Source organism: Haliaeetus leucocephalus, unplaced genomic scaffold, assembly GCF_000737465.1.
Source record: "Haliaeetus leucocephalus isolate CR32 unplaced genomic scaffold, Haliaeetus_leucocephalus-4.0 Scaffold973, whole genome shotgun sequence".
Taxonomy (NCBI): domain Eukaryota; kingdom Metazoa; phylum Chordata; class Aves; order Accipitriformes; family Accipitridae; genus Haliaeetus; species Haliaeetus leucocephalus.
Genome location: NW_010973409.1, coordinates 137,826 through 155,637, shown reverse-complemented (window position 1 = coordinate 155,637; position 17,812 = coordinate 137,826). Strand labels below are relative to the sequence as shown.

The 17,812-nt window shown below is 35.0% G+C and overlaps 1 protein-coding gene across 1 annotated transcript in view; it reads left to right on the top strand.

Annotated features, from left to right (window-relative positions):
- Window positions 1-1,480: 1,480 nt before the first annotated feature.
- STT3B (STT3B, subunit of the oligosaccharyltransferase complex (catalytic)) overlaps window positions 1,481-17,812 on the top strand; it is a 30,796-nt gene continuing 14,464 nt past the window's right edge. The window contains exons 1-6 of the mRNA XM_010584317.1: window positions 1,481-1,584; window positions 3,360-3,647; window positions 5,370-5,435; window positions 9,020-9,119; window positions 13,671-13,769; window positions 15,288-15,434. Coding sequence (XP_010582619.1) covers window positions 3,375-3,647; window positions 5,370-5,435; window positions 9,020-9,119; window positions 13,671-13,769; window positions 15,288-15,434 — 685 coding nt within the window. The 5' untranslated portion in view covers window positions 1,481-1,584; window positions 3,360-3,374. The remainder of the gene's footprint in view (window positions 1,585-3,359; window positions 3,648-5,369; window positions 5,436-9,019; window positions 9,120-13,670; window positions 13,770-15,287; window positions 15,435-17,812) is intronic.

The following is a 17,812-nucleotide window of genomic DNA, read 5'->3' as shown; positions in this document are numbered from 1 at the left end:
GTTGTACTTCAGATACTGGACTTGTACTGATTAAACAAGTAGGAACTTGATGGGTCTTATAGTCTTGAATTGCATTAGCTTTTTTCTGGTAAAATGAATTAGTTCAAAGTAAACCTGTGATATTTTGGGAATCCTAGATATATGAAAGAAATTGATGTAGTTTTAAAATTGGTGTTAGAAGTGATGCATGTTAGTGATATAACTGCATACTTTCATAAAATAGACAAAATTAAAAACACGCGTAAGCTTTTCTAGTCTTGAATACTAACTGTCTTTGGAAGTCTTTCATGGTGGTTTGCTCATCTAACCTGTTGTCTGTTATGGTATTCAACTTAGTCATCTGAACTTCTTAACTAATGAATACAATCTTTAATACTTCTTTAACTAATTAATTTCATGTTGTTATCTAAATTCCAATTAGAATATCTGTTAGGAGGGTTGGGTTTGTGGATGTTGCTGGTTTCAGAAGTGATGTTCACTGAGGCTTTTCTAAGCCTAAACTTTCTTTACAAAACTTTACAGCATCAATACCTGTAGCCTTGTTAGTTTGGCTTTCGAATGATCATGAAAGAGTTGCAGTTTGGGGTAACATGCACTGCAGTTCTCACAGCAGTCTGATACCTAATTTGAAGAATTAATGGACTTTGTAATACTTGAAAGGTTTTGCTATCTGAAGTTTGAGAAGTTGGAAAAATTACGTGTCAGAAAAGTGGAATATTAATGCCTTGGTGGCAATCCATCGGTGGTTTTTAATGGTATATGAGCAGTGTGGAAGACTGAACTGAAAGGATGCATGGGAAGGCTTTTGCCGTACAAGGAATTTTCTGCAGCAGAGAATGTACAAACTTTGAAGGTGAAACTTCATCTACATAGATTCTACGTTGTATAGGTTCTTATTGATTGAAAGAAAGGAATATGTCAAGGCCATTAGTTTGATAGTGTGAACAAATAGACTGATTCCCTTTTTTGCATATTATTACATTATGTCACCTCTCAATGTTCATGGAATAGACCAGCAGCAGATACACTGGGTAGCTGTCCTGTCTCAGAATGGGAGTCTTGCATTGATTCTTCCATGATCTTGATTCTGCTTAAGTGGTATTCTGGATGTGGAAAATAATAGGTTGATAGACTATATTTGAAAACTGGCTTTAAAAAGGAATGCAGAAAATGCTAGGAGTGTTTGTTAGAGTGACAGAAACTTTAATGTTTTAAAAAACCCACCCAAAACTGTAATATTTCATCTCTGTATATGCACTAGCTGTAGAAATGAAAAAAATGTAGTGGTTAGAAACTGAAGGCTTAGTAATTTACTTTATAGATTTAGAGAGGGCCATTGTACTTATATACTAAATGAGATGCTGAAGTTTAATTATTTTCTAGGTCTTAGAAAACAGATGACTTAAGGTATGCCTAAAATTTAGGTTCTTGATATTTATCTTCCCCCTCCCTTCTTTTCCTCTATTTCTTTCTAGGTTTAACTATAGATCAACACATCATCTTGCATCCCATGGGTTTTATGAATTTTTAAACTGGTTTGATGAAAGAGCATGGTATCCACTGGGAAGAATAGTAGGTGGAACTGTAAGTATTGTAATAATAACTTAAAGATGACTTTGCAGTAGGTATTTTGAACTTTCAATACAAATTTGACATTGATAAAAGGAGAATCTTGATAAAATATGCTTTTAATTGTCAAATTGCTGCAGAGGGAATAGCAAGATGTTTTTAATTTTTTGCTGCAGGAGCTAAGACAGTAAGTCAACATGCTTTAGTCTTTGTCCAACAGCATACTGTGAACAAGAAATACAGAACTGAGTTTTACTTCCTTACATATTAACTTCTAATAGTAATAAATAAGTGTAGTATGTCTCCTGTAATTCTGGTACATGAAATGAAAAAGATTTTTTTTTTTTTTAAAGTTATCTGAATCTCATAAGGCACAAGTTTTAATCCAGTGGTATATGTTGAGTGGACTTCATGTGTGTATGGAAAATGTTAGGATTTTACTGGGAAAAGACCTTTTGAAATTAAATCAGTGGGGCACCTGTATGAAGCATCAGGAGTAGGTAAGATTGGTATCGATGCAAGTTACAAGACAGGAAAGGTGTATGAAACAATCAGAATACAAATATCATTCATTGGTAGAATAGCTTTAGTGACACTGAGCCACGTGTTACTTAATGTGTGAAAGTACATTAAACTTCTTAATTATAGTACATGCTATTTAAATGCATTTACAAAGTTTTTTGTAACAGCTAGATCACTATTTGTTGTAGTACCTTAGAGATACTTGAGACCGTTTTTATGTAACATATATATGTGGGTTTTGCGTACCTGTCTTATATGAAGTAAAAACCCATAGGAAATAGAATTGAAATGTTGATTTCATACATTATTTTGCAAGTCATATGGTATATAATGTTTTAATAGTTTGTCTTGAAAACTGTGTCTCAAGGATATAGGCAGGGAAACATTCTGTTGTCTGTTAATTTAATTTAGTACAATGCCCTTCTTAGCTTTTGAAAGAAACTAAGGCAGGTGAAGTACATATTAACTTTTCTAGTACATATTGATTTTTCTGATGTTGATAAATGTGGGAGGGTAGAATTCCTATTAAGAATATTTTGAAGTTCTCCAATATTCTATAGTGGGTTCAATAGATTTGTATAAGTCTATGCTACCTTTCCTGGAGGACATCTTAATTCAGTTTTATAGGACTTTATTTTAATCCTTCATATCCAAAGATGTCTACAGATGTCTTGCAAATATATAATACTCAACTGACTGTCTTGTCAGCTTTTCAGCTTAAAAAAATTAATCTCGTTGATGCACACTTTCTTTCTCCATGGGCAACAAGAAGTAAAAGAATGGCATGGTGTATTTTGGAGGAAAATGGATAGGGCTGGGAGATGTTGCTGAGTTTCTTCTTGTTGTCTTACAGGTTTTGGGTTTTGTTTTTTTCTTAAAGCTGTTAGCTGGCTTGAAATCCTCTTGCAAACTTTAGCTTCTGCTTCCATACCTTAACAACAAATTCTTCTCATTATATGATAAATGTCAGGCAAGATAGGATATTATCTGTATGCTGCTTATTCATTTACAAAATGGATTATATGTAATTGTTAGCATTTGGTAAAATTTGAAGAACCTCTGGTATTCAGCGGTGTCGTCAAAAAATGATTAAAGTAGTATTAAAATAATTCCATTAGCTTTACCTGCTCACTGCTCATATCAGCTTAAAAAATGACTGTTTCATTGCAAATTATATGCTAATAAGCCTACCTAAACCTACCATGATCATTTTCTGCAATAACCTAGTGGGTTGGTTTTGTTTTGTTTTGTTTTTTCCCTCCTTTTAGGTATACCCAGGACTGATGGTGACAGCAGGCCTTATACATTGGATTTTAAATATGCTTAACGTGACAGTCCACATAAGAGATGTATGTGTGTTCCTAGCACCAGTTTTTAGCGGCCTTACAGCTATTTCTACTTTCCTGCTCACCAGAGAACTGTGGAACCAGGGAGCAGGGCTTTTAGCTGCCTGTTTTATTGCCATAGTTCCAGGTTACATATCCCGATCAGTAGCAGGATCATTTGACAATGAAGGCATAGCTATTTTTGCACTGCAGTTCACATACTATTTATGGGTAAGTAATTGCCGAGTCTTCTGCTTTGGAAAGGTTTTTTGTTTCCTCCTCCAACCAAATGACTGATTTTTCTTAGAATCCATTGAATTCTTATCTTCCTCCCTCTCATCCCTCTTCCCCTTGGCTCTTGATCAGGCGGGTATGAGAAGTCACGTGATCTGAACAACTCCGTAATCATGCTCTTTAGTTTGCTGTGTAAAAGTACTGTTCAGCTGAAGTATGTGTGTCCTGTAGTAGGAGTAGTAATAATAATGATGGTAAGTCTATAAATTTAAAGCAAACGGAAGGGTTGTTTCTGTTTTTCAGTTTGGAGTTATTAGTATTATGTGAGCATCAAACTTTTAGCCTCCTTATTTAGCTGGTGAAAAGCAGTAGACTCTGAATATAAAGTGCTTTGAATTGTCTTCTGGAGAAGCTTTCAACTGTATGGAGGGTCTGGGCTTTGGCTTAAGCACCCAAATTAAATACTCAAAGGTGTTCAGAGCCAGATACTAATATTGCTGGCATGCTTAAAAAAAAAATAGCCTGACATCTTTTAATTAGCCTACTTACTAGTGCACTTGTCTGTCACTCCTTAATCTGTATGTAGAATTGCATCTGTAATGCAGTTTTGTATGAAGGACTTTAGGCAAGCTGGAGTTTTTCTAGACTGTTGCATCTATTTTGGAAATATCACAAATAGCATAACAATATTGTTAATTCAGCCTAGACACTGTATGGTACTGTCCCTTGTGCATTCCCTGAATGCATATACTTTTCATTTTGAGTGTCTCCATGTATGTACATGGTCATTACAGCTTTTCTCACGATTTTGTCAAGAGTTCCACTTCATAAGCAGATGCATACTAACAAGTTTTTTAGCTTTAGAATATTTCAAACTTAGGATATTGTTGGTAGGAGTATAATGGAAGGGAATTCGTGTGTTTCATGATTGAGTGGCTGGTGTTACTTAAATGCAGTTTTTTAAAATCTGGACTTAGACTAAACTGCAGCTGTAAAGGTATATATACTGTGATAACAATAATAGAATCAACCTATGTTGTTACTTTATAACAACTGAGACATAGTAGTTATCTGTTATTATGGAACTCGTATTTAACTAAACTGCATAGTGCAATAATGTTTGCATAAACTCCTGTAGAATTATGTGTGAATCAAATATATTTTATAGATAACTTTCTAGCTTTAATGTTGTTTTTTTCATTCCTATTTTCCTACGCCACAATGACCACCATCAGTTTTAGACAAAATCATACTACTGGGCCAGTTTATGGATCATGCTAAACCTTTAGTAGTATCTGGATGTTCTCATTAACCTTAAGTGAGTTTTTCAAAATTACAGAATAGCTCTTTTATCTGTAATTGCAGAGTTGCGTCTGATGGCAGCCAAAGCGAGCCATGGATAGTCTACACTTAGAATTATGAAGTGGTCTAATGTCTCAGAGAAAGTAGCACAGAGGTGTTGCAACTACTTTTCTACCTCAGGTCATGAAGCAGAGAGTTGCATTACATTCTGCCTCTGCTTTAACTAGAGAGATAGGTATAAGCTGTTTTGTGTGTAAATGAATTGAGCTTGTGGTTTGGTTTTATGGACATCAGTTCAGAAGCGTACAAATATAACTTGATACGTGCTAAAGAAGTTCTCTTGACAGTTTTTTTGGAATGGAATTTTGGAGTATTGTCCAGTGTTTGTTATTCATAAATACTTGGTTATTTTTTAAGGTGAAGTCTGTGAAAACTGGGTCGGTCTTTTGGACAATCTGCTGCTGTCTATCCTACTTTTACATGGTAAGCCTTTTACATATATGTAATAGCTAAACTATTTGAGTAGGGCTTACATAATCCATATGTTGATGAAGAACAGAAGGAGGAGATTTTAATCTTTGTTAGAGCCATAATATAAAATTGTTTCTTCATATTACAAATATATGAGTAAAAAAACATACTTTAAATTTCAAAATATTTATGATTTAAATGCAGTTAAAACAATTTTTGGAAAAACTATAATTATAATAACTTTTACTTATAAATTGATTCTACGCTGTGAATAGGTACTCTGATTCAGTGGGATTTTTGTTTTGGTGGAGGTGAATTGAGGTGGAATTTTGCTATTCGTGTGTGTGTCATTATTACTAAAATGCAATAATAGTGTTTAAAATTTATGGACAAAGTTACACTTGTATCACTCTGAAAGCAATTTCTTTGGGTATAATTATGCCATAAAGTAAAGCTTACCACCAGAACTACTGAATGAATTCAATGTCATATTAAATGATCATAAAGCCCCTTTTCATTCTTGATCTATGAAAATGGAGGCTATTGCAGAGATGTTCCTAGAGGGCTAACAGAGGGGGAAAACAGTAGTAAAATTGAGGAGATAAAACTAATAGCAAAATGGAGGGAATTGGTTTTCCCCCTCCTCCCTCTTCTGAAACCTTAGACTTGAAGAATTTTCCTGTATGAATCAGTCAAAAGTCCTTTTTTCCCCCTGATAAACACTTTTTTTTTTTTTTCTTTCTTTTTTTTTTTTTTTGTGGTTATATGAAAAACAAGTTAGCCTCAAAATAGCCAGTGGTGGGACAGTCAGGCTAGTTGCTTGGTGTTGGTTAAGATTGAGGTCTTATATATTGCTTTTCCACAGTCAGGTAACTAGGCTTGCAAGAAGAAAGAACTTCTGAGCTGTTTTGCATGCCTTAAATTAAGGTACAAGGTTGATTTAGAGGTTACCTGGATGCTGTCTAGATTTCCTCTAGCTTTAATGTTCATTGGGTTTTCTGAGAGATTTTTGCTGTTAATATAGTAAATAATAGCCCTGTATATGTTGCCAAAGAGGATAGCTATCTCCTATTAAGAGTACATATATTTCCTCCCCTATTTCTCCTCCTTTTTGCCAAGTCAATAAATAAACAACCACTTTATACACAGCATTGCTGTTTATATATAGCATTACAGTGAAGAGATCTGTAGGCTTGGTACACACTTATGTGCAGTGCAAAATCAGGCAAGTAAGTTTTTAGTCCGTTATATCTATATACCATAGTCTTTTTTTATATTGTGCCAATTTATTGGCAAGATCCTCTGAAAGTGCTCTTCATAAATATGCAGATAACAAATACAATACTTTTACAGTTTTACTGCTGAAAAATTGCACAATAACAAGTTCTTCCCATCTTAGTCTGACTAGTGTGTTGGTCTGTGGGATTATATGGGAGGGAGGGAGTGTGATCTAGAGTGTGCATGGTGACAGAACTTATGGAATCAATGTCATTGTCATGACATCCAGTCCTTGAATGTAAATTTTTTTTTTTTCTTTTATTTTCCTTTCAAGTGCTGTCAGCTATTGAAAGGTTAAGATTTGTCCATAGCTTAACCTCAGTGATTAGATGACAGAATTTTATTGCTTACAGAGTGTACCAACTTTGTCCCTGGTGGTGGCTTTCCATATATTCTATTTCACTTTGAGAAAGAGTTTTGTTAAGATGCCCTTCTAGACGTTTTGCTTAGGTAAATTTTTAGGACAAAGCATAATTGTACTATTCATTATATAGTATTTATTTGTTTTTCTGTGATGGAATTAGTTTTATGTTTTCAGTGCAAGTTGAAAATTAAATCAAATCACAATTTTGAGGTAGTAAGAGTCAGTCCTTGCGTGGGGAGTTTGGGGAACAGTTCCTTGAAAGAGGAATGGATATTGCATGGACTGACCAAAATCTTTCTTTAACTAAATCTGCTTAAAATATATACCTAACTCGCTGTGGTAGTTTGACTCATAGCATTGCATTGCATTCCATAAGGAGAAGGTTTTTTTTCCTTGCATTTATATTTCTAGCATTTGTTTGACTTCAGCAACTTCTGCTTTGGATAGCTTTTAATAACAAAGAAGTGAAATAAAACAAAGTTTTACATTGAAGCAATCCCTGTGGAGTGATAGCATGTGTCCACTCTTTTTGCCAATCTATGAGGATGCCTCGGTTTTGTTTGTAAAGTTCCAAAGTGCATCTTCAGTTCAGTACAATCTTCAGTGCTTAGATTTGGTTTAATATTTTGATAATTAGAGATGCAGGTCTCTGGTCCATGCAAACTGTCTGCTACCTGCTTCATTCAAACCTTTCCCTGAATATGACAGTGTCCTAATTGCACATTTGTTCTTATTCTGTTCTGTCTTACCTGTCTTCATATAGTATTTTCTCCCATTAAATAAACTTGCCTCTGTAAACCATGATACTTCATGCTAGTAATTTGGCAATAGGATCATGATAATCTGAAATGAGTTTCTAGAAAACTTAGAAGATTTCTAGTCTACTTGTTTCACATTGTCTGAATCAGTTACCCCAAATTTTGCAATGCCGGGTTTTGTAGTATTAGTATCAAAAACAAGTAGTACTTGGCCTTGTCCTTATTTTAGAATCTGTTCTATAGAACATAGTCATTTGGGTTTCTTTTTGGATTCTAGGGCTTTAAAAATATCTACATGATTCTAAGCCCTAAAGTACAGTTAAAGTGAAAACCACATTAGCTACTGCATTCTAAAAATGAAGATCTAGGTTAGGCATGGTACATACGGGAGAAGTCTAGACTGTAATTTGACAAGAGGACATGTGTTAAAATACAGATTGTCTAGTCAACATTAGCCCTTCTAAATATGTTACAAATTTAGATAGCACATTGTAATGATAGCTCATTAAATCTTTATCCAAACCAGCAATCAGTCATATATTGATAACATTGTAGTGTTTCAGTTCCAAGTACATCATACCAGTGCTGTTACTACAGGTTTGCAATATCCATGGTGTTGTACAGCATTCCACAGTGCTCAGCCCTGCTTCCCTGTGCATCTACCTTCCTTTTGTTTCTTTCCTTACACTGTAACCTGCATTGGCTGCTCTGCTCCAGCAGTTTTGCTCCTGAAGGTGTACCTTGTTCCCTTTCTACTCTGCCTGGAGATACTGTTCCCTGACCCCAGCAAAAAGTGCAGAGCATGGTGCTAAATTTGTATGCTAAAGGAAAATTTTGGATCCTACATGGGAGTCATACCGCTGCCTTGTGCTGCAGCCTTCACCATGGGGAAAAGCCCCCATTCTTGCTTGCCAGCGTGACCAGATTAGTTTGGGAGAAGGAGGAGATACAGGAAGGATAGCCCTGAAAATCCACCAGGCCATTTCAAGTGTCTTGTGGGGGTTTTGTTGGTTTCTTTTCTTTTTTGATAATAAATAATGAGAAAGATTCTGGTAGCTTTACTAGTAGTTCTGACTGCTTGTCTAGATGGGGGTTGTGTTTTCTTGTTAGACCATCAGGATGTATAAATCCAGCATTGGCTATCCTAAAAATCTGCAGATATTTTCATATCTAATTTCCTGTTCTACTTCTCATAGGTCTCTGCATGGGGTGGTTATGTTTTCATCATCAACCTTATTCCACTGCATGTGTTTGTTCTGTTGCTGATGCAGAGATACAGCAGGAGAGTCTACATTGGTAAGTTTTGTTCATTGAACAGTCATTCTCAAATGCTTAATCATGAGAAAGGAAATTAATTATACTGATGTGCTTTGTATTAAGTGGGAATTAAGTAATTGCATATCAGGTTGCATTTTATTAATTTGATTACTGATTATAGTCAGTTATTCTCTACAACATGGAAATAAGGAGTTAAAACATACTCACACTTCCAAAATTTCATTTATGTAGCTGCTAATTAATTTTCTCCTTTGTACTACACTGAAGAAAAAAATTTGATAGTTTGATATTTATAGAATCCTTTTAATATATTTTATATATATATTATGTGTGTGTCTGTAATAATGTTTCATATTTTTGATTTTTTTTCTAGTATGTCAAACAATTGCTATTTTTAAAAAGTTGTGCGGTAGAAATTGTGCAAACATATAATATATTGTGACATATATGAGAAAAGACATAGGGAATTTTAAGCAGCCATGTATGTTTTATATAAATTAGTCTGTCCACTCCACATGAATCCTTAAGATTTTATTGGGTTAATGGGTCAGACTTCCTTCCAGTTTCAGGAATGTATGAACAGTGATCTTAGGATACTAACTTTTTAATTGATTTGCCTGACATTTAAATACTCTGTAAACTGTTCTTACAGAAACTTTACCAGTTAAATCAGTTGGCCATGGTGTAGGTGTGTGAATGAAATAAGTAATAAGCAATTCAGGTATTCAAAGGTTTGCAAGTTAGCTAGAACATTTTTGACTCCCTAATGTGAAATCTTTACAATAGATAGTTCAAGAACATAACATGAGTTGAAGTGTAATACCACAGGATATTTCATATTTGTAAATATATTTTTGTTACCCATTTTAATAGTTTTATCTTTGTATTTTTAATTATTTTAATGCCTTTTTGTGGTGCCTGCTAGAGAAATTACTGTATTTATATACATATTTGAACCTTTATATACTATAATAATTACTCAATTTAATCAACTTCAATGTTGTATTTTTGTTACCAAAGCTATAAATATTGGTTTCATGCTTCTTTGTTAACCTATTTATGTAATTAATAAACAGAAATTCTTTTTAAAAAAAGGAAAAAAAAGCTCTAACCCATCTTTAATTTTTGCTAGTATTACTTAACTTTGTCATTAACTACTTCTTCATAACTTAAGGGGGAAGTAATTTATCTTGTTTTGCTTTTAAAATTGTTTTATTGAATATTTTTGTTTTCCAATTTCTATGAGTTAGTCAAGAGAAAATTAAATCTACTAATTATAAAATCCTGAAGCAGAGCGGTAACCAGAAACAATAAAGTATTCTTGCTTTTTCAGCTTTCAATGAACTAGTGTTTGAACTCATCTGGGGAAAATAGTGCTGCAGGTTCATGTGAATTAAAGGTTTTGGCAGACGTTTGTTTTGCAAATAGCTACAGTGTTTTGAGATGTTATTGCCCTTCAGCTGTGAGGGAGATGTACTTCAGCAGAATTGTCAGAATGAAAATGTGATTGCTGCTCTGCTGTTTCATTGCAACTGCTGGCTTAATTTAAGCTTTCATGGGAAGCCTTACACACAGAGAAGTCTGTACGTCTCACATTAGTATATGATTTCTAGGTTTGTGTAACAGGATGTTTTTGTAAACCAGGTAAGAATGCTCAAGCACTTCTGAGAGGAAATTGAAGTGTGCTTCACTTCCAAACTATTCAGATAGGGAGAAGAGTTTACAAAAGCTCATTGAAGTAGGGAGAATAAAGATATTTTTGGAGTTTCTGTGATATGCAATAGCTAGTGTGCCTGCAGCAGTCTCATAATTCTCAAAAAACTACCAATGTGCAGGTAAAACTTCTGTAAACTATTGTCAGCTGACAGTAGCTAGTAAAATCTGCATCCATTTTACTATTACCAAGAATTTGGGGGGTTTTAATCTCTAGATCAGTTGCTGCATTTATTTTAAACTAGCACGAACCTAACTTTTATAACAGATGAATGTTTAATCTAACATAATAACATAAATGTAGATGACAGTATTTGGCAGCACCAAGTTTTTAAAAATAGTGATGGTTTTCTGGTATATATTTTTCATCTGGGTGTTCATACACCACAGAAAAGGTTAATGGGACATGATCTGATATGCCTGGCAGTGTAACTCAGAATCATTTAATGAGTAAAAATTTCCAGAATATGAACTTTTTGCCAATTTTAAAATATTTTATGACTTGCAGGCAGATGAATTTATCAGCCAGATAGCTTCTGACCCACTTGGCAACAATGATGGTCATGGTACCTACATTTGAAAGCTTAAGCTGTGCTCTTTTGTTTTTTGTTATTTCATTCAGATCTTATTAGCTTAATAACGAAGAACAAGTGCTTACAATTTCAGTGTGTTAGCAGCACTTGTATAGGTAAATAACCTCTTTATTCAGATACAGGAACCATTGATACTATTTTCTATTATTGTACTTGTAGTTTCTCTTATCATATTTATAAAAAATAAATGGGTTTACATTTGGAAAGGTACCAATATAGGTATGTCATCCTTGCACACCTTAAGAGACTTGGTAATTTTCACTTCAATTTGATTTTTTTCCTGTACAATTTTTTAAAGTTCTGTATACTTTTCAGAATATATAATAACAAAACACTTAAGGATCTTCCAGAATTTAAAACTTCATTTCAATAATTCCTTGATCTATGTATTGGATTTTATCATTTGAATAGTGAGCAGGCATATATTTGTATCAACTACTTCAGTATTCTAAAACTTCAGATGATGAGTGTTTATTTCTGGTGATTATAATCCACTAATTGAATGTATGTGGTGAAGTATTTGATCATACTTTCTGGAGAAGTTTTTCAGTAGGTTCTTCCTGTGTTCATGCAGTGTACAGCAACTAAAAATGTTTGCAAAATGAGTTTATCCACAATAGGTCAGAATGTTGGGTTTTTTTCTTGACCTAATCAAAGTTATAATCATCAGAGTAGCTTGCAGGAATCAAAATTAACTTCTCGTTTTCACAAAGACTGTGCAAACAGTAGAATGTAAAGGAACATGGAAACTTTGCGATGATATATCACCTTGATGTATCTAAGTGTCTAGAAAAATTGTGTTGCTGCATAAATTGCCAGGTTTTTCTCAATCCGAGGCAGACATATGTGATAGCTGTTTGGAAGAATCAGGAGTAAGAGATGCGGGGGGAGGGGACTGGAAGTGGGCATGGAAAGGGTAACAGTTGCAGGACTAGGCTTAAAAATGATGATTTACAATGGTCTAACAAATGTGAAATGTAGTGATTTATGCCAATCGTTGAACTTCCACAGGATGGCAGTGTTGTAACACTTTCATGGTACAGTAAATGATTTATGCTGTAGTGAATTCTTCAAAAATTGAGCTTCCTTCTCCAAAAATGTATTTCAGTGACATAAGAGGGCATAGATCAGTAGGTAGGCCAAGTGGTGCAATACAGATGCTTGAAAGAATACACCAGAGAAGACAGCGAGTGGTTGGTTGGAAGCATCATCACAGTTACTTCCATGACTTTTGGAAAGCAGACAGTACCCTGGGAACAGAACAACCCCCCAGTGAGACCACACAGGTGCTAAGGGAACAATATCACTGGTAAATGATGCACTCCCCAAACTTTTTCTCATGGAGGTTAGCAAAGGATTGTATGAGAACAGGAATCTCTTCATAAGATCAAGGCTGTAACAAAGACAGTGGTTTATGATTTGTAGGAGTGTTTAAAAATCTGGGAGGTGGATTATTGCTGTTTGCCACTGAAGGAACAAAACTTCATTTGGCCTTTAAGTTGGTTGGTTACTTTAAATGTAATCAGATTCACGGCTATTCAGAGCTGGTACTTCTCTCTTCCCCTCCCCTCTCTTCTTCACCTGGAATACTGAGGACCAAAATGCTGTCAAAATAAAGTATATGAATCTTGGTGTATACATAATATTCATTCATGTTTTAATGATGTTCTTGCCCTCTACTTTCTGGGGGTTATGAGTCCCCATGGTTGATATAGAGCCATTAATACATATGCTTAATATTAATTTTTAATTCTATTGCTTTTCAGTTTCTTGACATGCTTCTGCTCTTGTGTTAAAAAAAGAACAAATGTACCTCTTTGGATTTTCTAAATAGGTGGTGGACTCTTAAGTGTTTTGCTTCTTTGAGGTCTGATCCCTTCAGTTTCTCCTCATATAGAAAGCTGCTTTTGTCACTTGCTATCTGAGAGCTCTTCCCCCATCCATGGCCTGAGAAAACTATTTCCAAGATAGAACATCTTAGGTGCATAGTTTATTACCCTAGGAGGAGAAAAAACAGTCCAATTAGGAACAACAATACTTTGCTACTTTCTTTAAATCTGGATGCAGTAGGCAGGTTTATTCTGGTCAAAGGAGGAAAAAGTCATTAGGATGGCTGAAGTACTTGGAATCATACAGTTCTGTCTCAGTGTCACTGAAGTTGCGGGGAGGATGGACTCTATTATGGAACCAATGCTTTTAGAAATATGTGTGTTAATTTTCTTCCCATCTTTCTCTTCCTCCCCTCTCCCTCTTTTTTTCCTAGCATATAGCACTTTCTACATTGTGGGGTTAATATTATCGATGCAGATACCTTTTGTGGGATTTCAGCCAATTAGAACAAGCGAACACATGGCAGCTGCAGGTAAGAAAATTAAATGTCTGCTTCCAAACAGCCTGCTTAGCACAAGAAAACCTCAAACCCTTGCAGCTTTCTTTCCTTGCATTAGAAAGAGCACATACTAACAAACCAAATTGTTAAAGAGGTACAATTTTGTGTCTGTAGGGAAGTTTTCTTTCCAATTGACACATTATCCTCCTTAGTGTGAGCTAATGGAGGTAAAATGCCTCCATAACACTGCATCAGTTATGCATTCTGACAAGCACTTATTTTACACATTGATAATCTCTACTGTTCTGCAATATAATGTTGCCTTCAAGCATTGTACAATTGAAACATTCCTTATTGGTAAACATAGTTTTTACTGAGCGATTTGGTTTTGGAGTTGATAGTTTTCTGTAATTTTTCAAAGTGGCTTAAATACAAATGACTTAAATTACTAATCGGGAGGCTGATTTTTAAATAACTGATTTCAATCTTGTTTGATTCTTTTTATTTCTTTAAAGTAAGTTGATTTTTCAATAGTTGTTAAGTCAGACATGTTGATTTCTTGACAGCAATAACCTCTACTAAAACTGATAGGTTTATGTTTAACTGCATACACTGTTTGTGTGATATAGTTTAGTTTGTTAGATTGCTCAGATTTTTTTTTATTATGTGTAGTGACTTATCAAAATGTATTTGGGACAGAAATTGGAATATCATTAAAATTTACTAGAAAAATACTTTTAAAAATGGAGATTTTTTCAGCAATCTGAATAAAATGGAAAGAGTAAGGATTTATCAAACCATATTTTGCATCTGAAGTATTTTACATTTATTTAGTGAGTAGAGTTTGTCTCTTTCTCTAGGAGTTCAGAACTAATGAATTTCAACATTGTGCACCATACATTTGAGTTCTATTTTCTTCTTCTGCCAGCTACCAGTGAATTCGCACTTTTGAATGGACTAATCATTGGATCGTGTCCAAGTTCTGGTTTTATGTTGAACTCTGAACAGCCTTTTTGAGGGTGTGGGGTGCTTACCCAGTGAATTCTGGTGTTGCAACACTAGTTTTATATGGTTGTTTTTTTCTCTTTCATTAAATCCTGGAGTTTTTAGTAACTTAATTTCCATATATTTCTATATTAGCCTTGTTTGTGTACTGCCTGGGGTCTGTGTCTTAATTTTTCACCAGGTCTAGGTATGTTAACCTGTGTTTTTGCCATTATCCATACAATCTAGTTTTCAGGTGATTCTCTCCCTTACCCCAGTTTAATTTGGGAGCAAAGAGGCAGTGGGTATTGGAGCTTTTGATATAATAAGCAAAGAATGTTTTGGACAGTATTTTATATCATTGCAAGTTTCTGTCATTGCAAGAAAGTATCATCCCTGTTAAGTATTAAAGGCTGTTTGTCAGAAAGTGATTATATACTAGTTGTTAGGTGTAAGGATGTACCTTACATTTAGTTTTCTAATTCAAATATAGCCAAAGTATGCCAATTGCTTTAACAGCTGTTACTGCTTCTGAGCATTTAAACAAAAACTTTCCTCTTTCTTTAGGTGTTTTTGCACTGCTGCAGGCGTATGCATTTTTGCAATATCTGAGAGACAGATTAACAAAGCAAGAATTTCAGACATTGTTCTTCTTGGGTGTCTCACTAGCTGCTGGTATTGTATTCCTGAGTGTCATCTATTTGACATACACAGGTAAATAAATGTGAAACTAGTTTACCTTTAGAGCAGGTAAACCAGATGATCAACATTTGATTTAGTCTAAAGTAGTTGTTGGCAATGCCACAGCAAACCTGTGCCCATGTGTTGGAATTCATTGTGCTTTCTGGGCTGCAGAAGAAACCTACTTTATAGCATCATTCCAATATTTCAGGTTTATCCACAATCCACATAATGATGTAAGAAGTCAGATTGGGTGAGGAGCATAACTATAGCCAAAGCGTGTTAGGGAGATACATATAGCTGATCCGTTCTGAATAGCATTGATAGGTTAAGGTCAGATTGCTTACTTTCTGAAATACTTGAATGTGATTTCTGTATGACTGGAATTAACCTGAAGTTCTACTTTACTTCTGTGGTTCAGCTTCCAGTCTTCAAGGCAGTTCTACCCAATCTCACAAGAACAAGCTTGTCTGCTTGGTTGCTATCCCCAGATGCCTCACTGCTATCTTCTCATTCCGTGATATACTTCCTTGGTGATCTAATACCATACTTCCTTCCCCTGATGAAGGAAAAGCAGTCTTATTTTCCTAGCTAAATATATGTTACCCATGCAAAAATTGACTTCTGCTTGGTTTAAATTGCATGATCTTAATATTATACCTCAAATACAGTTCTGTTTTGTCAGAGTTTTATTTTGGGAAAAAACACTTTCCTGAGACATAACGTTTTTTATTTTAACTGACTTCTTTCTTGTACTTCTTTTTAACGATGTTTCTGGCGTAAATTTTTTGGTATCAATTGTTTAACATTTTGGACTGTTTAATAATGGCAGCTTTATTTTTGTTAATTATGATACCATTATTTAAAAAAAATAGTTAGCATCTCTATTTGTTTGAAAGTTTTCTAAAACTTGATGGTTTATGATTTGCTTTTCAGTATGTATGAGCAGGTCCTACTAATACTTAGCAAAAATTTTCAGACTGGCCTATCAAAACAAAATTCGGCTGCTAATCTCAGTGTGCAGCAAAATATGTCTTCTGTTACAGTTCTTAGGAAGTGTTGATTTAAACTTCTGAAATTCACTGATCAGTATCACTGCTTCACCAGATGGAACAAACCTCGTTCCCTCAGCTTCTGGTATGCTGTGCGATCTGGGCTCCTGACCATCTCACAGCACTCTGATCCCTCTCTATTTTCTTAATAATCCTCATGCAGAAGGGTGCCCACATCTGGACCCTGTATCCCAGGTGCAACATCTGGAAGAAGGGGGTTGAGGTTCTGGATTGAAGTCCTGCCTGCCATAAGGCATGTCAGCAACTCTTTTCAGTTTAGCATGGTTCAGTGTTTTGGCCTCTGGGATATTTTTGCTTCTTACTAGCCACCAGCTGGACCCCGATCCTCTGAGTACTACTTTGAGCTTGTCAGGACAGCCAATACTCAACGCATCAAACAGTCTGTTTGTCCAGCCCTTTCTCCTTCAGCTTATAAATGAGAAGTGAGGAAAATGGTTCAAAGCATTTAATAGTGTATTTCAGGAGGCTGTGCTCCGTGATCTTTTCAGGAACTTGGGTTACTGGCCTGTAGTTTCCTGCATATTCCTTCTTGCCTTTCCTAGAAGTGTAGCATTAGCCAATTTCCAGGCACCAGGGCCTCCCTTACCGCCCTGATGATGGTGGGTAGTTATCATATTGGCCAGGTCTTTCAGCACCCTCAGGTGATGCCGTCTGATCTCATGTTTTGGATACATCCAGAGGACACCATAACTGGTAGTTCCCCATCTGCTGGCAGCTCCTTCTTCTTGTGCATGCAGTGGTTTGGGAGCAAGCTTTGCTTCCGAAGACTGAAGGAAAAAATGTGTCTTGTCGTAGAACATTAACTACAATATTTAAATGTCTAAACTAGGTAGGAAACTAAAACCTTCAGTCAGATTATACTAATTTTAAATACCAGATAAAGGGAAGGGTTGCTGTCTCATGCATGAAGACTTGAGTAATAAATAAAAGGATTTAACTTTCTCTTATTTCAGCTTGTCTGTATCTGTCTTCAGAGAGAGCTGAAATGGTTGCCGGGAAAGTGGAAATAAAATTTAAGAAGAATCTTACTAATAACTTCTAATAACAATTTTTCTCTCTCATCTGATAATGATACTGTTTCTTTTTATCTTATGATATTCCAGTATCTAAAGGCTTTGTTTAAAAAAAAAAAAATATATAAAGCTGATCAGCATGTCTAGTAGCAGCTTTTATATTCCATGTTACATGTAGATCCATCAGTAGAGAAACAATAGGAAACCAGTGTTTCATTAAGTGTTAGTTTCCTGCTCAGGCATTTCAGAAAAATTAAATACTTTCTCATCACTTATGTTTTCTTTTTCTTATACTTCTTTACAGAGTCTCTAGCTGTCATATTCT